Source organism: Aedes albopictus, chromosome 3, assembly GCF_035046485.1.
Source record: "Aedes albopictus strain Foshan chromosome 3, AalbF5, whole genome shotgun sequence".
In the NCBI taxonomy this organism is placed as follows: domain Eukaryota; kingdom Metazoa; phylum Arthropoda; class Insecta; order Diptera; family Culicidae; genus Aedes; species Aedes albopictus.
Genome location: NC_085138.1, coordinates 124,120,843 through 124,146,959, shown reverse-complemented (window position 1 = coordinate 124,146,959; position 26,117 = coordinate 124,120,843). Strand labels below are relative to the sequence as shown.

Below are 26,117 nucleotides of genomic sequence, written 5' to 3'. Positions count from 1 at the left end.
TGTTGTACTGTGATGATGATGTGGTGAGAAAAATACAAATTGAAATACTTAGGTGGTTATTCTGACAAATCTATCTCAATTATCAGCTTTCTGCTGAATCATACATGATTTGATTTAGATGGAGCAGAATTTGGCCGACTTTAAGAATAAACACCAACTGTCAAATCATATTTTTTACCATCAGTAGTACCATAGTGTAGTGGGAGAAGGTGTACCGGGAATTCAGGCTGTGCCCAAAATAGACGCGAACTAGGGTGCAACAGAATTCGAAAGAAAATTATTCATCTTACTATTTAAAAGAAATAAATTTAAAAAAAATATGGAATAAAAGAAATATGGCAGCTAATTCATAAATTCCTAATTGCTACAAAATTGATCATGAGGCATTAGGCGAGGTTCAAGAATAAACTCGATCATTATTGGAATATGCTTAGTTAGACGGGAATAAAAACCCTATCTTTACATGAATTACAGTGCATATCTCTATCTCTGCAGAAACCCTTGGAGGAGTATTTTGCTATGGTCTCGACACTTTCAGTCTTTCTTGAGCAGCTAGTACGTTTTTTTGCCTTAACTGTCCTACGTTTCGGTGTATATTTGAGCAAAACGGGTTTTAGCTGCCTGTTAAAGACTGAAAGATGCGTGGATTTTTTTTAACACTCGTCAGCCAAACCAGAACCCAAAACTAACAAACTGCGTCATGATTTTGTGGTAAATGGTTATTTTTATGTCATGTCGTCATGATATCATGACTCGTTTTGCCCTAGCTTAGCTTCGACGTTACGTTTTTCATTTTTAGTTCTGGAAAGAATAAATTGTAGCATTAAATCATGCCGCACTCTCTGTAAACTCCGGGAACTAGGTTGACAATAACAAAATTTCTTGGCATCCCTCCGGAAGGTTGTTCTGGGAATCCAAAGGAATTCCGCCCGGGATTTCTCCAAGAAATCCTTCGCGCTTTTTCCACAAAATTGTTACAGGAGCTTCTTCTAGGATTCCCAGAAACTCTTGATGGGATTCTTCAAGGGATTTATATAAGATTCTTTCAAAAGTTTCCGGAAGAATTCCGGAAGAAGGTCCCGAAAAAAATCCTGATAGGTATCCTGGAGGTATCCCGGAAAGAGTATTCGGTGGAATTACCGTAGGAATCCCAGAAGGAAATCTTTAGACAATCCCGGAAGTAATTTTTGAAAGAGTCCCGGAAGGAGGTTCTTGGGCGGATCTCGGAGAAGATTCTGGAGGAATACCTAAAAAAGTTCTTGTAAGGTTTCTTGTAGGATTCCTAGAAAGAATCCCTGAAGGAACTGCAAAGGGAATCTCGCATGGAAGTCCCGAAGGAATCCCTGACGTAATTTTGAGAGGAGTTTCTGAAGGAATCTCGAAAAGATTTCCTGAAGCAATCCCCGAAAGAACTCCTAGAGGAATCGCGGGTAAAATTGTTGGAATTTCCAAGAATATTTTCTGGAATTCCAACAAAACTTCTGAAGACATTCCAAAAGAAACTATTGAAAGAAACTCGCATGAAATTCCTGGAATCCTAGAGAAAGTTACAGAAGGATTCTCCAAAATTTATTTGTAGAGAAAATTCGGAAGTCGTCTCAAAATGTATTACTTAAGAAACCCCCTCAGAGAAAACTTCTGAAGGAATCCTAAACCAAACCTCTGAAAAACTTCATCAAGCACTCTCTGGGAATCCCAGAAGAAACTTCTGTAAAAGTCTTGGAACCAAATTTGTCGAGAAACCGCGAAGGATTTCTAGGAGGTATCCCGGATGGAAGTCCTGTGAACCCCCAGAAGGACTTCCTGGAGATGTGCTACCAGGACGTCATCAATTCATAAATCAGCACACTTTCCGACGCTCGCCAACCCCACATTTTGAATTAAATCAAATCAACCATGAAAACCTGACGAAATCTGACCTGAAGTCTAAATAGTAAATAACAATGCCACGACTTAGAAAAATGTACCTTTGAGGTAACGACTTAGAAAAAAAAATACCTTCAAGCAACCACGGTGTGCGGTGCCCTATAATGATCGCCATGTTATCATTGCCTACTACTTCAGCTAGAAACCGGACCATTCACGACACTGCTTCATGATTATATGACTCAGCGCCAGGGTTTAATGACTCAATGGCAAGAAAAGGTTTTCCGTAATGTCTTTGTCATCTATGACTTTTTATATAAAGAATAAAAAATACTCACAATTATCGTCCTCACCATGATGATTTCATGACTCGTAGTCATGGTATCATAAAGTGGAATATTTTATAATTTCATGACTTTTTTGTTATGGATTCGGGAACGGATTCTTCCCTTTGCAAGCCATCAGTTTTGGAGAAGTTCCACTAGTATTTTTATTTTTTCCCCTGGGACAAAGCCTGCTTCTCAGATTAGTGTTTTTTATGAGAACTTCTACAATTATTAATTATTATTGAAAGTTTCCTCTGACAATGATCCCTTTTCATGTGTATATCGAATGAGAGGCACGAAGATACTCCATGCCCAAGCGAGTCAAGAGAATTTCCATTACGAAAAGTTCAAAGACCGACCGGGAATCGAACCCTGGTCATGCTGAATGCCTTACGTTATTACTGCTGTGGATATCTGGGCTTGATTTTCCTAATGGAATGATTGAGTTTGAACTTACAAATGGTGTTTCGTACTCTGCTATCTTTTTTCTACGAAAAGATATGGAGCGTATAAGAATTTTGTTTCAAAAACTAATGAATAATTAGATGTTTCTTACTTATGATTTACACAGCAATGAAATACATTTTCAAACATTCTTGCTTAGCAAAAAAACAATATTCAAAGTGAGGTTCGAAATTAACATCCTATAATTTCGATTTCATCAAAGAATCCTTGATGAATGCCCTTTTTCAGTGAAATAATCGTATTATTAAAAGTAATCTTTTAAATCGTAAGAAAATTTCTTGAAAAAAGCCATTCTACAATTTGTTGTGCATCCAAATATCTGCTCTAAGCATTTCCATCAAAAATGACAATTTTTTTGGATTTTTTTTTTTCATTTATCACAAATTTTGCATAAACATTGTTCGTGATAAAAAAGAACAATTTGCATTTCTAAAACCTATATATCATGTGTACCAATTAACTGAGTCATGTACTATATTTGGAAACCTTTTAGGAAATTCATGACGGATTATAATATGGATCAAAATAGTGGAATGATGGACAAAACAGTTAAAATTAAAAAAGATTAATTTTGAAAATTGTTGAGCGCTCGTTGTACACCTGTTTTATTGTAAATTATGTGAACTATCATGAAATCGGGTAAAAAATTATTAACAAATTTGAAAAAAAAACTGTTTTTGAAAATTATTTTTTTTTTGTCCATCATTCCTCTATCTTTACCCACAGTTTACAGTTCTTTATTGGTTAATTGGTTTCTTAGTTTTATTTTTTTTAACAATCAATTTTACCTACAAATAATACACCTTTTACGAACTTTTTTACAGTGTATACGTTTTCCAGTATAGTATAGCCCCATAAATTTCCTGAAATATTGCCGAATGCAGCACATCAATTGGACAATCGGTATATGAAAAACAGTTTTTTTTTTAAATTTTATATGTGTTTTACTTAGACCCTTTTTAAAAATAATGCTAGAGTCAAAGTAGCGAACTGATGATGCAAATTGTCTTTTTCGGTCAGGTTTAACAAACAAAAAATAAAAAAAAAACGATCATTGAACACAAAAGGAAACACTCTTTATGGCTTTCTAGTATAGTTCAATAAAATATTGAAGCATATCGTTGAGGCAATTTAACGGCACAAACAATATGCTGCCCTCACATATCATGCACCCAACATGCTTGATTTGTCATCAACGCGCAGCATCGACTATTTTCGGTGGACTGCAGCAGCTTTTCTCAAGGACATGACCACCGAAAGGAACAGAAAACCTTCACATTGTTCGAAACTTGTACAGGAAACAATCAGACACCCGGTCAGAGCGACAGGAAGTGCGCCTCCGATAAAGCAATAAACCACAATCAATGAACAAATCGCATACACTTTATGAGCCGAATCAAAAGTTTCAAATTACAACATTCAGCAGCAGTAGCAGCAGCAGCAGCAGCAGCAACAGCACCGTGAAGCTACGCAGCGTGTCTTGCGTTGCAGCCAGCGTGTACCGTCGATCCGTGGGTGATGGTGCTTCAAGAATCCCCTACCTGCCAAAGTTGTTGCTGGTTGGAACGCTTGGTTGGCTGACTATAAAAATTATATGAACAGAATATAAAATAAAAGGCTGAAAATAGCAGCGACTAAACTGCGATTCGTAGCAGCTGCACACGACTGTGAGCGAATTCCAAACGAGTTGAGCTAGTGAGTTCTCGGTTTCTGGTTGGGGGAACAGCTGTACCGAAGTCTACAAGTAGGGTTGTTGCATGGGTTATGGACATTATTTGAAGGTTTACACAACTGGGATTTTAAAAACTGTTCAATTCCTAATATTGTTTTATTAGTCGGTGTTAAAAATTTGTTTTTATCCATCTTTGGTGTTTAATCTTCTTGTTAACTGATATATTTTCATTTCTTCACTCTTACTTTTTCATTTCTTACTCTTTCTTCGTATTTTTTATTTATAGTCTTTTATTTTATTTATTTCTTGTGATGTTTTCTATTTATTTATTCATATAAGGCTTTTTTGCCTTTTTTAATGTAACGTTTATGAGATGTTTGTGGGAAAAAAATAGTTCACGCTGTAATTGTATCAGTTTTTTAAACAAGTATCTAAAATACGAGATTTTTCAATATCTATCCAATAAAAATTTGTAGAAAACCACTACATCAATAATCAGCACGCTCACCCTACTAGTAGGTTCACCACACACTCCAGCCCCATCATTCGTGCTGGCAAAGGTAATTATTATGCGTTTTGTATAACCTATAGTTGCGATTATTTCATCCTTCGATGGTTTGCAATGTGGAGACGGCACGGCCCGGTCGGCGAAGTTTATGCCGCCAACCGCCCTTCCACCTGGTTCGACTACATATTGCGAAGGTAGCAGCAACAAACGCTTCGCATTGCCAATCAAATCACTCAACCAACCTGCATAGAGTTTACGAGCGGTGGTCGATAGATAAACAGTACTCGATATTCAATGGGGCCTCCGCGTCGTCCGACAAAATGGAAACTTGTTTTCGTATCGCGCATCGCATCGTGAGGACTGTTTAGTGTACGTATTCGCAGAACACCGATCTGTACCTATGCTGTTTTTCGTAATGTTATGCACATTTTAGTCAGTTTAATACAGAGGCAACCTTACTACTCATAAGCATTTAAATTAGCACTGCAAGTGCTTTAACGCGTTAGTTTAGCATTATGAATGCGAATAAACCCTTTTATGCAATTCAGTATCATAATTTTAAGTTTATATAACTCATTTTGGTATCATAATGACCAACTTTTCCGCCCTGGTTCATTATGCAACTGAAATGAGTTGCATAATGAAAAATAGTTGCATAATGTTCATAATGCAACTTATTTGAGTTGCATGATGAACATTATGCAACCCAAATGGGTTGTATAATGAAAAAAATCATAGCATACAATTTTGTATGGAGCTCGTTGCAAAACTCGATTTTTCAGCAATCTTCGTATAAATGTACGACTCGTGCTGAAAAAATCAACTTTTTGCAACTCGTTACATAAATAACTATATCAGTATTTTTATATCACAGCAGTCCTATAACTGCATTATTGGTAAGATGCGATGTGTACGAGCAAGTAAAAGCCTTATATTAGCATTTTATGAAGAATGTCCATCAATGTCAGATATTTTGATTACAACCAACACAAACTCGCTATTAATACAAACACCTGTATGCTCTCCAGTCCGATCGGTGGTGCATTTTCATCATGCACGCTGTTTCTACAGCAATTCATACAATGTAGGTTGATTTCTAATCATCGGCGTTTCCACTGCATCGGATTTTCTTTTATCATCTTCCCAACATCACCGGGTAGTGTTCAATAAGCAACAGTTTTCCATTGCATTGATTACTTTCTGCAGAGCTTAAAAGCTTTTGGTTTTATCTTTACCCACCAACGTAACTCAAGTGTGATGACCTCTGAACCAAACACATTATCGCTTTGATTGACTCCACATCTCGCTTCATGTGACCTTAAAAAAAACAATAATCGTGTGTGTGGAGTTAGATAAACATCAAACGGTTCAACTGGAATCAATATATAGTACCGCTCTGAACTGGTTCGAACCAAAAACAAAAACGAACGGATTGAGCACACGGACGATACGAAACGGAAACCTGTTGGATTGTGGTTTGAAATGCCGCACATTGTCCGCCGTGTGTGTCCGTCCACAATAATAATCATCGAGACTCGCGCCGTTGCACTAACTAGGTAGGTACGACCGACCTTATGAGCTAAGCACACACAAAGAAGCACATCACGAGACGATAGCCAAACTCCTAGTTTGCTAGCAGGTTAGTACCGACCGGACCGAGGGACGGCGTCGGCGACGGCGTAAAACCAAAAGTAGTATGACAAGTCCTTTCCACCGACTGTGCCAAAATCAGTCATCTGCTGTTGTTGTGGTTGAGGGCTTGGGCTGTTATATTGTGGGACAGCTATTTGTATCCCAGCATCATGCGAAACGGAATTTGTTGCCAAAAAAGTGAAACTTATTTCGGCTGTTTGGAATCCGCAATGGGCGCCATGTGGAGGGATTTTAGTTATCTAACATTATCAGGCGCGTATTTTTTATAATTTTGCATTACACAATTGCAAGAATTAGTGGATATTGCTGAAATTCAGCAAATTGTTTGCTGAAACTTTCAGTTCGTCAAATTTCGGGTCCATGTTTTGTCCGTTTTGTTCGTTCTGTCTGTTGTGTCTGTTCTGTCTGTTCTGTCTGTCCTGTCTGTTCTGTCTGTTCTGTCTGTTCTGTCTGTTCTGTCTGTTCTGTCTGTTCTGTCTGTTCTGTCTGTTCTGTCTGTTCTGTCTGTTCTGTCTGTTCTGTCTGTTCTGTCTGTCCTGTCTGTTCTGTCTATTCTGTCTGTTATGTCTGTTCTGTCTGTTCTGTCTGTTCTGCCTGTTCTGCCTGTTCTGTCTGTTCTGTCTGTTCTGTCTGTTCTGTCTGTTCTGTCTGTTCTGTCTGTTCTGTCTGTTCTGTCTGTTCTGTCTGTTCTGTCTGTTCTGTCTGTTCTGTCTGTTCTGTCTGTTCTGTCTGTTCTGTCTGTTCTGTCTGTTCTGTCTGTCCTGTCTGTTCTGTCTGTTCTGTCTGTTCTGTCTGTTCTGTCTGTTCTGTCTGTTCTGTCTGTTCTGTCTGTTCTGTCTGTTCTGTCTGTTCTGCCTGTTCTGCCTGTTCTGTCTGTTCTGTCTGTTCTGTCTGTTCTGTCTGTTCTGTCTGTTCTGTCTGTTCTGTCTGTTCTGTCTGTTCTGTCTGTTCTGTCTGTTCTGTCTGTTCTGTCTGTTCTGTCTGTTCTGTCTGTTCTGTCTGTTCTGTCTGTTCTGTCTGTTCTGTCTGTTCTGTCTGTTCTGTCTGTTCTGTCTGTTCTGTCTGTTCTGTCTGTTCTGTCTGTTCTGTCTGTTCTGTCTGTTCTGTCTGTTCTGTCTGTTCTGTCTGTTCTGTCTGTTCTGTCTGTTCTGTCTGTTCTGTCTGTTCTGTCTGTTCTGTCTGTTCTGTCTGTTCTGTCTGTTCTGTCTGTTCTGTCTGTTCTGTCTGTTCTGTCTGTTCTGTCTGTTCTGTCTGTTCTGTCTGTTCTGTCTGTTCTGTCTGTTCTGTCTGTTCTGTCTGTTCTGTCTGTTCTGTCTGTTCTGTCTGTTCTGTCTGTTCTGTCTGTTCTGTCTGTTCTGTCTGTTCTGTCTGTTCTGTCTGTTCTGTCTGTTCTGTCTGTTCTGTCTGTTCTGTCTGTTCTGTCTGTTCTGTCTGTTCTGTCTGTTCTGTCTGTTCTGTCTGTTCTGTCTGTTCTGTCTGTTCTGTCTGTTCTGTCTGTTCTGTCTGTTCTGTCTGTTCTGTCTGTTCTGTCTGTTCTGTCTGTTCTGTCTGTTCTGTCTGTTCTGTCTGTTCTGTCTGTTCTGTCTGTTCTGTCTGTTCTGTCTGTTCTGTCTGTTCTGTCTGTTCTGTCTGTTCTGTCTGTTCTGTCTGTTCTGTCTGTTCTGTCTGTTCTGTCTGTTCTGTCTGTTCTGTCTGTTCTGTCTGTTCTGTCTGTTCTGTCTGTTCTGTCTGTTCTGTCTGTTCTGTCTGTTCTGTCTGTTCTGTCTGTTCTGTCTGTTCTGTCTGTTCTGTCTGTTCTGTCTGTTCTGTCTGTTCTGTCTGTTCTGTCTGTTCTGTCTGTTCTGTCTGTTCTGTCTGTTCTGTCTGTTCTGTCTGTTCTGTCTGTTCTGTCTGTTCTGTCTGTTCTGTCTGTTCTGTCTGTTCTGTCTGTTCTGTCTGTTCTGTCTGTTCTGTCTGTTCTGTCTGTTCTGTCTGTTCTGTCTGTTCTGTCTGTTCTGTCTGTTCTGTCTGTTCTGTCTGTTCTGTCTGTTCTGTCTGTTCTGTCTGTTCTGTCTGTTCTGTCTGTTCTGTCTGTTCTGTCTGTTCTGTCTGTTCTGTCTGTTCTGTCTGTTCTGTCTGTTCTGTCTGTTCTGTCTGTTCTGTCTGTTCTGTCTGTTCTGTCTGTTCTGTCTGTTCTGTCTGTTCTGTCTGTTCTGTCTGTTCTGTCTGTTCTGTCTGTTCTGTCTGTTCTGTCTGTTCTGTCTGTTCTGTCTGTTCTGTCTGTTCTGTCTGTTCTGTCTGTTCTGTCTGTTCTGTCTGTTCTGTCTGTTCTGTCTGTTCTGTCTGTTCTGTCTGTTCTGTCTGTTCTGTCTGTTCTGTCTGTTCTGTCTGTTCTGTCTGTTCTGTCTGTTCTGTCTGTTCTGTCTGTTCTGTCTGTTCTGTCTGTTCTGTCTGTTCTGTCTGTTCTGTCTGTTCTGTCTGTTCTGTCTGTTCTGTCTGTTCTGTCTGTTCTGTCTGTTCTGTCTGTTCTGTCTGTTCTGTCTGTTCTGTCTGTTCTGTCTGTTCTGTCTGTTCTGTCTGTTCTGTCTGTTCTGTCTGTTCTGTCTGTTCTGTCTGTTCTGTCTGTTCTGTCTGTTCTGTCTGTTCTGTCTGTTCTGTCTGTTCTGTCTGTTCTGTCTGTTCTGTCTGTTCTGTCTGTTCTGTCTGTTCTGTCTGTTCTGTCTGTTCTGTCTGTTCTGTCTGTTCTGTCTGTTCTGTCTGTTCTGTCTGTTCTGTCTGTTCTGTCTGTTCTGTCTGTTCTGTCTGTTCTGTCTGTTCTGTCTGTTCTGTCTGTTCTGTCTGTTCTGTCTGTTCTGTCTGTTCTGTCTGTTCTGTCTGTTCTGTCTGTTCTGTCTGTTCTGTCTGTTCTGTCTGTTCTGTCTGTTCTGTCTGTTCTGTCTGTTCTGTCTGTTCTGTCTGTTCTGTCTGTTCTGTCTGTTCTGTCTGTTCTGTCTGTTCTGTCTGTTCTGTCTGTTCTGTCTGTTCTGTCTGTTCTGTCTGTTCTGTCTGTTCTGTCTGTTCTGTCTGTTCTGTCTGTTCTGTCTGTTCTGTCTGTTCTGTCTGTTCTGTCTGTTCTGTCTGTTCTTCTGTTCTGTCTGTTCTGTCTGTTCTGTCTGTTCTGTCTGTTCTGTCTGTTCTGTCTGTTCTGTCTGTTCTGTCTGTTCTGTCTGTTCTGTCTGTTCTGTCTGTTCTGTCTGTTCTGTCTGTTCTGTCTGTTCTGTCTGTTCTGTCTGTTCTGTCTGTTCTGTCTGTTCTGTCTGTTCTGTCTGTTCTGTCAGTTCTGTATGAGTTCTGTCTGTTCGCTTCGTCGAGAAAGCGTTCCTCGACGAAAAAGTCATAACTTCTGGAGCAACATTTGAAAAGGGCCCAAGAGGTCTTGTGTCTCGCTCCGCAGGGCATAACAGCAGCCCGCCCACGCAAATGAACACCGTTATCCGGAAGATCGATGTTTGCTCTATTTGATAACGTTCTTAGTTTTTGTGAATAAGCTGAGAGGAGCTCAGGAGCGACATTGTTTACCAATGCTTGTATGCCCTTTTCAAATGTTGCTCCAGACTTAATTGTATGGATGCCATATGAATGCCTTATAAAATTTATACGAACTTGATATAACGAATGTCATAACATAAGCTTATGAAAGGGGTAAAAAAAAACATAAAATGATGCAGACAGAAATCGATCCATAAGCGTCGGGATCACTAAACACGTGTTCAATTCACACGGCTACCGACGCTTGAGTAAATATGACTAAAAGCCAAACTATGGGGAGAATCTAATCATTATGAATTATTTAAAGGAATCTAATCATTATGAATTATTTAAGTTAGGCATTATGAAAATCTTAATCGTCAACGTTGTGTTTTCTTTATTTTCTTCGCGTTGTGGTGATGAAAAGGACTTGATTGTCAGTCCTGATTCCTGGAATGATTTCAGCAGACATTCCTCCAAAGATTCGTTCGAGTAGCTCTGTAAAAGGAATTCCGTTCAAGATGTTTTTATAAGAAATTTCTTCAGTGAATATCTTTAGGGACATCTCCAGCAATTCCTCCAGGAATTCCTTCAGGGACACCTGAAAAGTAAATACCTTTAGGGATATCTCCAGCAATTCCTCCAGGAATTCTTTCAGGGATTTCCCTAAAGATTCCGTCAGAGATTTTTGCAGGAATTCCACCAGGGATATTCACAGACATTGCACCATAGATTGCTGCAGGTTTTTTTTACAAAGATTCCTGCAATTCCTTCATATTATTTTCCACCTGTGGAAGTTACTCCGCAGGTTCTCGTAAGAATTCCTTCAGAGATTGTTTCAGGAATCTTCCAGGAAATCCATGAGGAGTCGCTCCAGGAATATTTTTTCAGCGGTTGCTTCAACGATTATCACAGAAATTGCTCCAGGAATTATTACTACATTTCTCCAAAAAAAAAATAAAAATTCTCAAGATACTACTATAAAAAAAAATCTTAAATAGGTTTCACCACAAATTCCTTCCGGTATTCTTCAAAAAAATATTTCATGAACTTCATCTGTCTTTTATACGGCATTTTCTTTTGAGATTCTTTCAAAAATTCATGCGGATATTATTTCGGAAATCCCTCCACAAATTGCTATAGGAACTCCTTAGGTATCTGCTGATTTTTTTTTCCGGGTTTTCCCCCAGAGTTTCTTGCAAAAGATCGTTCAGGAGTTCTCTCGGAAATTTACTCAGGTGTTTCTTCTAAAATTACTCCAGGAATTCATTATGATTTTTTTTTTTCGAATGAGTGTAAGACGATGTTAAAAATTATTTTTTTAATGGCACTCCTCCCCCTTAAAAAATCCCAGAATATTGAAGAGGCGAAAAAACATGGTGACCAATGACTCTATTATCAATAGGAAATCAATCAATGTGTTCAAGCAACAGTTTTTTATAGTTGAAAAGTATTGTTTCCAATACCTAGTTGTTTTTATTTTTAGTTTTTTCAATATTTTTTTTCTTTTTTATTCCATATTTATTTTTTTCTCGATATTTTTTTCTTTCTTCCATATTTATTTTTTTCTCGCACCCGATAAGAGGTCTCGAAGAGGTCTCATTTTTGTACCTCTTAATATCGCCTATAATGCTTTTCCTTTTACAGATAAGCCCATTTTAACTACCACTTATAATCTTTGGAGTGAATAACTGACACTGACACGGTCAAAGGATAAGCAATAGAGGGCGGAATGAAAAGATACAAAACTGATTACACTTATTCGAAGAGGGTATTCTGCTTATAAGGTTCGAAAAGATCCTTTCTGAAATTTTACATCATTCCAACCAAGACTCCATCAGAATTTCCTACAAAAACTTTCTCCTTGGATTCCAACCGGTAATTTCCACAAAATCGTTTCCAGTGATTCCTTTCAAAAATCCTTTCTGGATCTATTAGGAATTATTTTGGAAATTCTACAGCCATACCTTCAATAATTGCTTCATGGATTCCTCATCGATTTCTGTAGGAATTTCTTAAAAACAAATTCTTTGGATGAAATCTGCAGGAATTCCTTTAGAAAAGTTTAGAAAAAATCTCTTTGAGATTCCTGTGTACCTTCCTCCAGAAATTCTCAGTTTTTTTTTTCAAAAATTTCTGCCAGAAGTTCCTCTAAGGTTTTCTCTAGGGATGCGTCTTGAAATTCCATCTGAAATTCGTCCAAGTCTTGCTATATTTTGCTGAAATGTATCCATGTGGGTCCTCTAGGTATTGCTCCAGACTAGGCTCCAGATATTGCTCCAGGGATTGTTCCAGAAATTCTCTCAGGAATTCTTTAAACTTTGGGATTCCTAAGGAAAGTTATCCAGAGATGGTTTCTAAAATTTCTGAATGGATTCTTTTAAAAATTCTTTCAGGAATCCCTTTAGAAGTTCCCCCAGGATTTCCTTTGGAAATTTCTGAAAGGATTTTTTCCCAGAACTTCTCCAAGAATTCTTCTTGGGATTTGCTAAAGAATTTTACTAAGAATTTCTCCAGGGATATATCTAAAAAATCTCCTACAAATTGTCTCATAGACTTTGGCAGTTCCTACTTTTTTTCCAAAGAGAATGTCTTCACAATTTATGCGCGTCGAGGAAATTTCAAAATCATAATTCCACTATTTTCAAAAAACCAATGTTTTTTTTTTCAACATAGCTTTTTAGACCCTTATTTTTCCATCTTAACACACACTACAATAATATACTGATTTAGCTGACTATACATATAAAAAAAAATTGAAAATCAACTTGGAAATTTCCAACAGCAATGAAAATCGAAATTTGGGTTTTTGAATTACAAAGGCCAGTAGATAAAAAGAAAATGAAGAATAGATACCAAAAATAACACGGCTTCCTTCAGCAGGTTCTATAATGTTAAATACCTTGCCTATCATCCTCGAAATATCATTGTTTTTATGAGACGTCACGTATTTGCATACCTGCAAAAAAAATGAAAATAATTCGTTAAAAAGTGTGTGAAATATCAACAAGAGCAACATTAACATAAAACACAGTATGCATCAAGATAACACAAAAAAAACTCAACTATTTCACGCCAAAATCATGTTGTCAACGAGAACACCTCATTCTTCGTCCATGATATCCACGTAATGATGACTACAACCGCTTTGGTGTGGACCCTCCGCGAGCCTCAACAAACAATCCTAGTCAGTGCTGCACGCAGAGAAATAAATTTTAAATACAAATAAATTCTAGTTCAAATCAATCGATTTTTCAGTTTACTATAGCGACAAACTGATTTCTAGTTCAAACTGAACTGTTTCATTGTTTTATAATACAAATATTTTCATTTGACGAAATTTTTGACAGTTTGTTAAAACAAACAGAAGTTTGGTATTTTCAACATAAAATAATGGATTGTTTTGAACAACTGCTCTTTTGCAATTAACAAAGCCGGAATGTGATTGTGTTGGTGACGGTAGCAACTGAGGCAGCTCGGAAATCTATTTTTGGACCGTCGGCGAGCGGATGGGAAGGAGAACGACTAAAAAAAGACAAAATAGGCGAAACCGACCAACTTTTTGTGGAGCTGTCGTGAGTACCTGCGCGTTATCCATCACGGCTAAAACTGCACTTGGAAATTGGCGTGATGGATTTGTTAAACCTTCTTCGTTGTGGCGATGCTGGGGTAAGAATTTTAAAGATGTGTGAGTGCTTTCGGGTCATGTTTATGGTCCCCATTTTGTAGAAACAAATGAACTTTTTAACGTTATATGAAATGATGGTAATTAGTTGTTTTTACCGATAAACTCTAAATAAAAACAATATAATATAAATTTGGAATAAGTAAATTCTCAGTTTAAAAATCAACCTTGCGTTTTATTGTTTTAAACAAGCGTAATTTTTCTGCGTGTAGGATGAAAGCAGAAAACATCAAATCAAAATAGATGTTTACAGTCTCATTATATTACGAAGAAGGAGCCGTATACAACTCCCCCAGCCAGCAACAGCAGCCACCCACCAGCATCATTGCAACGTAACTGAACCGTCCATTGAGCTTTAAGAAATTCTCCGACACACCGATGTTAACGCTTTGGCTTAGCTCAGCTTGGTTTTGCCTCTATGCTATAAAGCTGACCACCATGGCTTTTAATTACGGCAACGGCCGGGCCGAGTGTAGAACCGTTTCCGAAAAGAAAAGTGCCAGACAAAATACAGTCCAGTCAGTCAGTCAGCCAGTCGATGTAGCCAAAGTCAAAGAAGACTGGAGAAAACGCTTCTCTCTTGAGCGGGTGTTGTTGGTGCTGGGGCATGGAACAAGTAAATCGACAATGATTTTTCATAAGGGCCTAACTAACTTGATCGATTTCTCTTCGTCGACCCTCTCTTTCGCTAATAACTTGAACAAATCAAACAAAATCATTATTCTTTTTGTTTCTATAGCAAGATGTAGTCGTCTTCTTCGCATTTCAACCAAAAAATCTTTGGAAAACTCAATGTACATTTTGTTATAACACAAAGAGAAGATCGATGAAGAGAATTCAAAAATGTCAGTTAGGCCCTAATGAAAAATCAGTGTCGAAATACACTCAACCTGTTGATTGTAGCTTTAAAACGTGAATCCATCCAACGTCGGATGTATTCAGACGTTTCTTGCGGAGCGGTAGATCTCATGCGAGCCCCCAAGAACGCAGACGAAGCAGTTTCAAATGAATCCAATACTCTTCCTCAGCCGGCAGCAAACACAGCGTGGAAACATCGAAACGGTCACCTTTTAAATGTAGATTTAAAATCTACCGTACCGGCCGGAGTTGGCTGATGGTGTTTATAGAAAAGTTGATTGACGCTCCGCCGAGCAGCAGCGACGCGCGCGCGGTTTCACGGCTGGGATGTTTGGAGATGGATGATGAGGCCAGCTCATCCCCTCCGGTCCGGTAAATGATGATTGTCGGAGAAGTTTGTCGAGCGGCAAATGGAATCGCTTTGGACAGTTTGAAAGATACCGTTTAGGTGTTGACTGAGCCGACGTAGATTAAGTGACTTCGAATATTTCGCGTGGCTTTGGAATTCACGAAGAACTTAACCTTCCGTAACTCGCGCGGTTGACTACCTGCGTCAGCACCACGCTAATGCTGAGTACAAAAAGCGAGATTTTTTCAACGTGTTGTACAAAATACAACAGCGCGATCGCTCGTGGGTTAAACTTGACCCATATTTATTTTGTTCATTACACTGATCGACAGTGGAAAATTTAGCAACGGTGAATGAACTAAAGGATAACGCGTAATACAGACCCCATTGAGGTAATTAGCATCTTCCCAGAAACTCCTCTAGCCCTACCTTGATGTGGCACCGGCCGGGCCGCGAGAAACCTTAGGAAAGATCGAGTAACCAACCCGGGTGGGAAGCTTGTTCGTGGGTGACAGACAAAGGGGTGGGTTTTTTTTCTGCAAACCTGAGCGTCTGCTCTCCGAGCAAGAAGCGACTCACAAGAGCGTCTGTTCACCATATTAGGGGCGGCTGATTGAGGGCTGCAAAACTTTGAGTCGATAAGGAGAGCGTCCAACATATCTCTGGCCTTCACAAGTTCCTACCTCATGCTTCCACGGATCAAGCGATGACAAAGACCGCCAGCTAAGAGTTATCAGGGATGGGAACATTCACTTGCAAAGAGTTACACTCACTTGCTATTTTCTCAGCTTAGAAGCGTGCAATTAAGAAACGATGTATGAACGACTTTTGCCTTGTGGTCCGAACCCCAAAGACATGACAGAGCTGTGAGAGCGACTCTCCACGAGGTGAGGGTAATTTACATTCTTGCATGCAGCTCCTTCATGACTTCGGTATGCGTGTGCGAGCCTTACTCTATTCGGCAAAGTTTTAGACAACTCCACAAGGCAAAAGTCGTCCATACATCGTTTTTTGACTGCATGCTTCTGAGCTGAGGAAATAGCAAGTGAGTGTAACTCTTTGCAAGTGAGTATTCCCATCCTTGAGAGTTATGTGCTTAGCTGGTAGTGCAGCCTGTTGTCCTTCTGACTTCAGCTAGATTGAGAAGGTACAACTTGAGCGTCTGTTCACCAAGGAGGTGCGACTCAAACAGCGTCTGTTCTGGCATCCAGCGGCTGAGTAAGAAATGTTGCATCACGCCCAGCTAGATCCAAGGTGGTAGCCCCATCAGCGTGGTCGTCCCTGTGTTGGTTGGGACGTTAAACAGAACTGGCACGATAGCCCTTCGGCGAGACAGGAGTGTTGGCAATCGGCAAAGACCCACACGACGAAATAAAGACTACGATTGGAAACTTAGAACATGGAATTGCAAGTCACTAGGTTTCGCAGTAGGGTGTGGAAGCTCAGGTAAAATATTATCTCCTGGGCGCCCATTGAAAACACCACCCCCGGCGAAGACTGGCGCTCGAGCCTAGCTATTTAGCACTGTAGTTGGAGGAAATGCCAATGCAGAACCCGTAGCTTCCGGGAAGATAAGCCCAGCTCCCTGGGTTAGTGGATTGGTGTCAAGCCCTGCGAGTCAGCCGTAAAAAAGACTAGCACCGGAAAATCAACAAGAGAAGAATGCGAACCGATACCAATGGCGACGACCACAGCGACGAAAAGGGACTTGCGATTGGAAGCTCGGTACGTGGAACTGCAGATCTCTCAACTTCATCGGGAGCACCCGCATACTCGCCGATATACTGAAGTCTCGGAGGATGGCTTGCCAGTCTTGACAAAAATAAAAATACTGCTATTTTATCTTGTCCGACGTTTCGGTCCGTTTGGGACCTTCTTCTGGGACTCTAAAAGATTATTTATTCAATCAATTAGACAAAATTACAAAAATTTCAAACTTTTCAATTTTTACCGAATTTTACAGATTTTTCGTCCAGTGTGGTTCTGTGGAACGTGTAAATGTCGGTTCAGAGTTTCTGTTTTAAAAAACGCAAATTTGAAAAACTTAATATTTCCTCACTGCAAAACTCTCCGTGTACTTACTCCCTCGCCAAAACGGACGGTGTCGGTGTAAGCCTAACCGTGGAAAAGCTCTTATTTAAGCTGAGCTGGAATCTGGTACCCGGCACTTGATCTAGCACCATTGCTTTTTGGCTCTTTTCTGATTCCTATTCCAGAGTGTGTGTGAGATCTTTAGTGTTTTGGTGTGAGTAAATAAAACGTTTCCCGATCGTGAGTGTGTATGTGTGTGTGTTTACAATCAATTTTTCATGTTTGTTTTGATCAGGCATTTCGTGTTCTTCGGTTTTGCTGAAAATTATTCATCCAATGCAAAACCCCTGCATAAGCGATGTGAAGGTTGTCCGTGTCCGTCCGTTTGTTTATTGTGTTTGAAGTGTTGTTTATGTGGCAGCTCTCCAGGATCGGCAAATTTCTTCCTTTGTGTGTAGTGTCCAAAATCCTGGCTTCACCGAGCTTGAACGTATGATTCTTCAAGGCTGCGTGATTTACGAGCGCCGTTGTTTCCATTATTGCCTGGATAGCAGCATCTTCGGTTGTGTGACCATCATTCTGTAGTGTTTGTAGTTTTGTCATGTTCGATTTGTGTTTTGATAGTCGTGCCTTGAGCTTCTGAGTAGTCATACCGATATAGCAAGCATCGCAGTCGGCACAGTCCACCTGATAGATAACATTGTGACGGTCTTCTATCGGTGTACGATCTTTTACTGTTGGAAGTAGCGAGCCAATGTTTTTGCGCTGCTTGCTTGCTATATGTGCATTTGGGAATTCCCGACGCAATGTTTTTGTTATTGTTTGTGTTAGACCGTGTATGTTTGTGAGTGAGTAGTATGTTTTTGTTGGTTCTTCCTGATCATTTTCGTTGCTACTCACTTCCATAGCTGTTCCATTGGTCGGATTTCCACTTGCGCGATGTATTACTCGGTTGATGATGTTTGAAGGGTAGTCATTCAACCTCAGAAGCCCGAAAATTATCGTTTTTGCTTGTTTCAGGCTGATGTTTGTCGAGAACCGGAGCACCCGTTTTGCAAAATTGAAGGCGACGTTCATCTTCATGCTTATTGGATGTCCTGAGTGGTAGTTCAGGAACCTACCCGACGCAATTGCCTTCCTGTACCATTCCGTTTTTATTGTGTGGTTTTCTTGGCGTACCAGCAGCATATCGAGGAACGGTAGTCTGCTGTTTTCCTCCCTTTCGACGGTGAACTGAATGTGTTCGTTTTGTTGATTGAAGATCTCAACGTCTTCAACATTTTCGAGTGGAAGTGCTAGAAACAGGTCATCAACGTATTTTTTCAGGAACGGAATCACGACCGTGTTGGCGGCAACGGCATTATCGAGAAGGTCTTCCATCACGTACTCCGCAATAATCGGCGAAAGTGGGTTTCCCATTGCGGTACCGAAGATTTGCTGGTAGTACGCTCTTTCGAACATGAAATAGCTGGCATCTATCGATCGAATTGACGTAATCGCAGAAGGAGTAGGAATCCTTGATGTTGTACTTGCTGACGATAGAGTTCTGTAACACCTTCGCGACGAATTTGGAGAGTTCGTACGTCGGTGCGGTCATGCACGGTACAACAGGTCTCAGTGGTAGGCCCGGTTTGTGTGCCTTGGGCAAGCCATAGATTTAAGGACATACTGCTCGGTAAGTCTTCAGCCTCGATGCGTGATACGGGTCCACCAGTTTGAGATCCTGGAGTCGTTTCACGATGTTGTTGTTCCGGTTCTGGAACACGTTCGTCAGGTCTTTTGTTACCCGTCGGTACGTTTTACTATCCTCCAGAAGACTTTTCATCTTTGACGTGTAGTCCTCCCGCTCCATCACCACTGTCCTGTTGCCTTTGTCCGAATTCACCACGATGATTCCAGGGTGTGCTTTGAGAAAGTCCTTGGTGCGTTTTTCTGCGTTGTGGTAGAATTTCGCCTTCGGATCTCCGGTGTTTCCATTTTGCATCCTGTGCAGGTAGTTTTGGATTTGATTTGCTACGGCACATCGTGTATGTTCCTGTATTGCTGTGTCATTGCTGCTCTTAATGATGGACTCCACATCCGCTATGAAGTGGTACAGCGGAACCTCTGCCAGATTTTTGAATGGAAGCGCGAGTTTTGGACCCAGGCTTAAAAGGTGTTCCACTTCAGCCGGTAATTCCACGGTTGTGGCATTCAAAATGGCTTTCTCGTTCAATGACGGTTCTTCAACATCTCGAGTCCGGTTCGGGGCATTGACCAGTGCTAGAAACTTTCCTTCTATTTTCTTCTGCGCTTGAGCTATAACCTTACTCCGAAAAGTCATTTGTCGCTCCAGAAAGGCTCTGGAGATCTCTCCCGGTACTGCTTGCTCAATTTTGGTGCGCAGGTCCCCGATTTGTCGATGATAAGTTGTGAGCTTGAAGAAGGTGTGTTGAACCTCAGTGTTCAAAACGGACTTTTTGAATCTGGCGATATCTCTCTCCAGTTTTGAGAGATACGGACTCCGCTCTTCCAGGAGCTCAGAAACGCATTTGAAGGAGTTTTGAATGTGTGCTGGAAACAATCCTTCCCGACGACATTTTGGAACAGCTATGGAAGTGAGTAGCAACGAAAATGATCAGGAAGAACCAACAAAAACATACTACTCACTCACAAACATACACGGTCTAACACAAACAATAACAAAAACATTGCGTCGGGAATTCCCAAATGCACATATAGCAAGCAAGCAGCACAAAAACATTGGCTCGCTACTTCCAACAGTAAAAGATCGTACACCGATAGAAGACCGTCACAATGTTATCTATCAGGTGGACTGTGCCGACTGCGATGCTTGCTATATCGGTATGACTACTCAGAAGCTCAAGGCACGACTATCAAAACACAAATCGAACATGACAAAACTACAAACACTACAGAATGATGGTCACACAACCGAAGATGCTGCTATCCAGGCAATAATGGAAACAACGGCGCTCGTAAATCACGCAGCCTTGAAGAATCATACGTTCAAGCTCGGTGAAGCCAGGATTTTGGACACTACACACAAAGGAAGAAATTTGCCGATCCTGGAGAGCTGCAACATAAACAACACTTCAAACACAATAAACAAACGGACGGACACGGACAACCTTCACATCGCTTATGCAGGGGTTTTGCATTGGATGAATAATTTTCAGCAAAACCGAAGAACACGAAATGCCTGATCAAAACAAACATGAAAAATTGATTGTAAACACACACACATACACACTCACGATCGGGAAACGTTTTATTTACTCACACCAAAACACTAAAGATCTCACACACACTCTGGAATAGGAATCAGAAAAGAGCCAAAAAGCAATGGTGCTAGATCAAGTGCCGGGTACCAGATTCCAGCTCAGCTTAAACAAGAGCTTTTCCACGGTTAGGCTTACACCGACACCGTCCGTTTTGGCGAGGGAGTAAGTACACGGAGAGTTTTGCAGTGAGGAAATATTAAGTTTTTCAAATTTGCGTTTTTTAAAACAGAAATTCTGAACCGACATTTACACGTTCCACAGAACCACACTGGACGAAAAATCTGTAAAATTCGGTAAAAATTGAAAAGTTTAAAATTTTTGTAATTTTGTCTAATTGATTTAATAAATAATCTTTTAGAGTCCCAGAAGAAGGTCCCAAACGGACCGAAACGTCGGACAAGATAAAATAGCAGTATTTTTATTTTTGTCAAGACTGGCAAGCCATCCTCCGAGAGTAAAATTCGACAGTCGAAAATAGATATACTGAAGGACCGTGGGTTCGGAATCGTAGCGCTGCAGGAGGTGTGTTGGACAGGATCTATGGTGTGAACGTTTAGAGGTAATCATACCATCTACCAGAGTTGCGGCAACACACGTGAGCTGGGAACAACTTTTATAGTGATGGGCGACATGCAGAGGCGCGTGATCGGTTGGTGGCCGATCGACGAAAGAATGTGCAGGTTGAGGATCAAGGGCCGATTCTTCAACATTAGCATAATAAACGTGCACAGCCCTCACTCCGGAAGCACTGATGATGACAAAGACGCATTTTACGCGCAGCTCGAACGCGAGTACGACTGCTGCCCAAACCACGACGTCCAAGATCATCATAGGGGATCTAAACGCTCAGGTAGGCCAGGAGGAGGAATTCAGACCGACGATTGGAAAGTTCAGCGCCCACCAGCTGACGAACGAAAATGGCCTACGCCTCATCGATTTCGCCGCCTCCAAGAAAATGGCCATTCGTAGCACCTTTTTCCAGCACAGCCTCCCGTATCGTTACACCTGGAGATCACCACAACAAACGGAATCGCAAATCGACCACGTTCTGATTGATGGACGACACTTCTCCGACATTATCGACGTCAGGACCTATCGTGGCGCTAATATCGACTCCGATCACTACCTGGTGATGGTTAAACTGCGCCCAAAACTCTCCGTTATTAACAACGTACATTACCGGCGGCCGCCCTGGTACGATCTAGAGCGACTGAAGCAACCGAATGTCGCCACCGCATACGCGCAGAATCTCGAGGCAGCGTTGCCGGACGAGGGTGTGCTCGATGTGGCCCCTCTACAGGACTGCTGGAGTACAATCAAAGCAGCCATCAACAACGCAGCCGAGAGCACTATCGAGTACGTAGAACGGAGTCGACGAAACGATTGGTTCGACGAGGAGTGCAGAGCGGTTCTGGAGGAGAAGGATGCAGCGCGGGCGGTAATGCTGCAGCATGGAACCCGACAGAATGTGGAGCGATACAGACAGACGCGGAAGCAGCAGACCTGTCTCTTCCGGGAGAAAAAGCGCCGCCTGGAAGAAGCGGAGTGCGAGGAAATAGAACTGCCGTTCACAGGAAACACGCAAATTCTACCAGAAGCTCAACGCATCCCGCAAAGGCTACGTGCCGCAAGCCGAAATCTGCAGGGATAAGGACGGGAGCCTCCTGACGGACAAACGTGAGGTGATCGAAAGGTGGAAGCAGCACTTCGACGAGCACCTGAATGGCGAAGAGAATGTAGGCACGGAGGACCAAGGCAGCGGAGGAAATGACTATGTTAGTGCAGCAGAGGACCGGAACGAACCAACTCCCACGCTGAGGGAAGTTAAGGATGCCATCCACCAGCTCAAAAACAACAAAGCGGCTGGTAAGGACGGTATCGCAGCAGAACTCATCAAGATGGGCCCGGAAAAGTCTGCACCAATTAGTAGTCAAGATCTGGGAAACCGAACAGCTACCGGAGGAGTGGAAGGAAGGGATAATCTGTCCCATCCACAAGAAAGGCGACAAGCTAATGTGTGAGAACTTTCGAGCGATCACCATTTTGAATGCCGCCCACAAAGTGCTATCCCAGATCATCTTCCGTCGTCTTTCACCTAAAGTAAATGAGTTCGTGGGAAGTTACCAAGCCGGTTTCATCGACGGCCGGTCGACAACGGACCAGATCTTCACCGTACGGCAAATCCGGAAATGCCGTGAATACCAGGTACCAACGCATCACCTGTTCATCGACTTCAAAGCGGCATACGACAGTATCGACCGCACAGAGCTATGGAAAATTATGGACGAGAACAGCTTTCCCGGGAAGCTGACTAGACTGATAAGAGCAACGATGGACGGTGTGCAGAACAGCGTAAGGATTTCGGGTGAACTATCCAGTTCATTTGAATCTCGACGGAGACTACGACAAGGTGATGGACTTTCCTGCCTACTATTCAACATCGCCCTGGAAGGTGTTATGCGACGAGCCGGGCTCAACAGCCGGGGTACGATCTTCACGAAATCCAGCCAATTTGTCTGTTTTGCGGATGACATGTATATTATTGCTAGAACATTTGGAACGGTGGCAGAACAGTACACCCGCCTGAAACGTGAAGCAGCAAAGGTCGGACTGGTGGTGAATGCGGCTAAGACAAAGTACATGCTGGTAGGTGGGACTGAGCGAGACAGGACAAGCCTTGGCAGCAATGTTACGATAGACGGGGATACTTTCGAGGTGGTAGAAGAATTCATCTACCTCGGTTCCTTGCTAACGGCTGACAATAACGTGAGCCGTGAAATACGAAGGCGCATCATCAGTGGAAGTCGTGCCTACTATGGGCTCCAGAAGAAACTGCGATCAAAAAACTAGGGGTGGGTAATGTCTGAGACATAACCGCATTGTTGACGTAGGACAAAGGCTGGAATGAGGTTCCGACTTTTATATATTGAAATGGGCCCTTTAATTTGAAGTCTTAAATCAGCTGATTTTTCGTGTCATTGTTGTCCGACCTTCGTAAATAAATGCATAACGAATTTATCACATAACGTCGGTTTCCTGCAATAGGGGCACAACTCAAAATATGTCATTTTTGAGATTTTGATGGCAAATGATGAAAAACTATGTAAAATTTCATCTCACAAAGACCCGTTCCAAAATTCGATGAGAAACGCGAGATTTGGGCATTTTCACCAATTTTCCGCAGTAAGGGCACAACTCAAAATCAGTCAATTTTTTCAATAGTCGTTGAAAAATAGTTGTCAAAAATTCATGAAACAGATAGTCCTTCAGCCCCTTTCAATGATACAACAATCAAAATTTGTTTACTTTTGTCAAATGATGAGAGAAATAAGTGAATTTGCAGGAGGTGCTTCATGATTGCCAATTTTCAAACGCTTATTCTGAAAATTCACATTTTTTGAGTTGTGCCCCTATTGCAGGAAACCGACGATAAAAGGCCTACACAATGTATGCTGGCAAAATTCAAATCGGCGGAGTGATGTGTTGATTAAAGTTGTTACCTATGTGATCCATTTCACTGAACGCATTCATAAGATGTTAATTAGTTAAACCTTCCGTAACTCGCGCGGTTGGCCATCACTTGAGGGTTGAGTATTATTTTATTTTGAAGATAAATGTTCAACCGTAGTTTGAAAGAATTTTCGTCGAAAGGAAAGAATGATTATAATATTGAAAGGCGTTAAGCCATAGCTTCCCAAACATCATATTGCGATCGCAACAATCATTAAAATAACTAAAATTGCCGCTATGAAATTAACAGATGGAGCCACCGTAGCCATGTGTATTTGACACAACTCAATTGCTAGATTCAACAATACGTTGTATAGTTACGCGAACAACAATTAGAGGCCGGCTATGCTGTTGCTAAGTTTTCAGTCTGTCGCTTTTAATTATCCGATTCATAACTCTGGAGGAATAATTTTCACTGGTCCTGAAAAGAACCTTTTAAATAACAAGAGATTTCGGCAAGACAATTGAAAATTATCCGCACTGAATGCTGGAAGCCATCGAAAACTGCCATCGCTTACTGCCGTGGATGATATTCCTGGTTCTTCTTCTTCTTCTTCTTGGCGTAACGTCCTCACTGGGACAAAGCCTGCTTCTCAGCTTAGTGTTCTATGAGCACTTCCAAAGTAATTAATTGAGAGCTTCCTCTGCCAATGACCATTTTGCATGTGCATATCGTATGGCAGGCACGAAGATACTCTATGCCCAAGGAAGTCAAGGAAATTTCCTTTACAAAAAGATCCTGGACCGACCGGGAATCGAACCCGTTACCCTCAGCATGGTCATGCTGAATACCCGTGCGTTTACCGCCTCGGCTATATGGGCCCTGTTCCATATAGCCTGAGATTCCTGGTTCCAGATTCTAGAGATTCCTGGTTCTATCAGCTAAATAGCCGAGAGTCATCGCAGGATTGGTGCGCAGCTGCGGAGGTGACATCCATTCCCTTTGACTGATTCAACGAAAATGACGGAAGAAAACAGAGGTCACTGCTTTTATTCCCCTTGATTAGTAGATTAGGCTCCTCCCATTTGGCTGGCTTTCCAGTTTATTTCGTTTGCATGACCCGCCCCGAATGCTCCAGACGCATCAAGCAACTAACCAACCGAGAAATGAGCAAACCACCAGCGGGTAACCAAACGATCAACTTTTAAGCGCAAACCGACATTCGGTTCTTCAGATTTGTGCTCTAGAAAATTCTAGGTGTGGCTTCGTCATATATTCACCTTCGAACATTTTCGAAAAATGTTTAAACTTAATTTTAATTAAACAATGTTTCACGCAAAATAGTTCGGATAGAATAATGCGTTGTTAAATTCCGGGTGGAACCATTAGGCCATTAGTGACCGGTTTCATCATTATTGCTGGGCCACCAAGTATTCAATCTTTCACTTCTCAATTGCACCACACTTTTCTCGTTCGATGGAATGAAATTAGCAGATTCACAAACTCTTAAGGAATAATTAACGGTGGTCCTGAACAAGACCGTTTGATTAATTGACGATTTTAGGAACGAAATGGCATGAATTCACCATGTCACGCAATGCGTGTTGGTTTTCTCCGTGCTGAATGATAAACGCCACCGAAAACTGGACCGCCGTGGATTACAATAATGACCAGTTTCACTATTGCTGGCAACGATGCTCTGTCTTTTGCTTTTTGGTTGCACTACATCTCGATCGATGTTGGAAATTATCCAATTAACTCTTGAGGAATCATTTTCGATGGTCCTGAAAAGGACCGGTTTGAATAATGGACGATTTTGATGCATTCACCATGCCATGCAATGCATGTTGGTTTTCGCTGCGGAGTGCGGAGAATGCTGGACGCCGTCGAAAATTGGCCCACCGCCGCTGCCATGGATGCGATTCCAAGTGCTATCATCAGCACGATATCCGAGAGTAGTCGCTGGGTTGTTGTGCTGCTGCCTTGCTGGAGGTGACATCCACCTCCAACCTCCTTGACTGATCCAACGAAAATGACGAAAGAAAACAGAGAACACTGCTTTTATACCCCTAGATTGGCAGATGAAGCTCCTCCCATTCGGCTGGCTTTTCAGTTAATTTCGTTTGCATGACCCGCCCCTTATGCTCCAGATGCATCAAACGATAAATCAACCGAGAAATGAGAAAATTTCCATTGAACGGATAATGTAACCAAAATATTAGATGATTTAGATCATTTTAATTTGGAAAATGTTAGAATTGAAACATTTTTCACGCAAAATGGTCCGGATATGATAATGCGTTGCCAAAGTCCGGGTGGAACAATTAGACGTCATAATTGTTGCTGGCTGAGTCACCAAGCATTCAAAATCAATCACTTTTCGGTTGTACTACACTTTTCCCGTTCGTTGGAATGGAATTATCCGATTCACAGCTCTTGAAAAATCATTTTCGATGGTCCTTAAATTAGGAGGAAAATTAAAT

General features: G+C 41.5%; 1 protein-coding gene and 1 long non-coding RNA gene across 3 annotated transcripts in view; both read right to left on the bottom strand.

Annotated features, from left to right (window-relative positions):
- Nucleotides 1-12,748: 12,748 nt before the first annotated feature.
- The window catches only part of LOC134289574 (uncharacterized), a 110,832-nt gene continuing 97,463 nt past the window's right edge, over nt 12,749-26,117 (bottom strand). The window contains exon 3 of the long non-coding RNA XR_009998563.1: nt 12,749-12,935. This is a non-coding gene — a long non-coding RNA (uncharacterized LOC134289574). The remainder of the gene's footprint in view (nt 12,936-26,117) is intronic.
- On the bottom strand, nt 16,668-18,360 carry LOC134291108 (uncharacterized). Of its 2 annotated transcripts, XM_062858426.1 has the most exons (3): nt 16,951-18,360; nt 16,820-16,883; nt 16,668-16,754 (listed from the first exon to the last, which is right to left on the bottom strand). In XM_062858426.1, the coding sequence occupies exon 1, from the start codon at nt 18,358-18,360 to the stop codon at nt 17,191-17,193; it is 1,170 nt and encodes a 389-aa protein (XP_062714410.1). In that variant the 3' UTR covers nt 16,668-16,754; nt 16,820-16,883; nt 16,951-17,190. The 2 variants fall into 2 exon arrangements, with proteins under 2 accessions (XP_062714410.1, XP_062714409.1); XM_062858425.1 differs by having other exon boundaries at nt 16,820-18,360.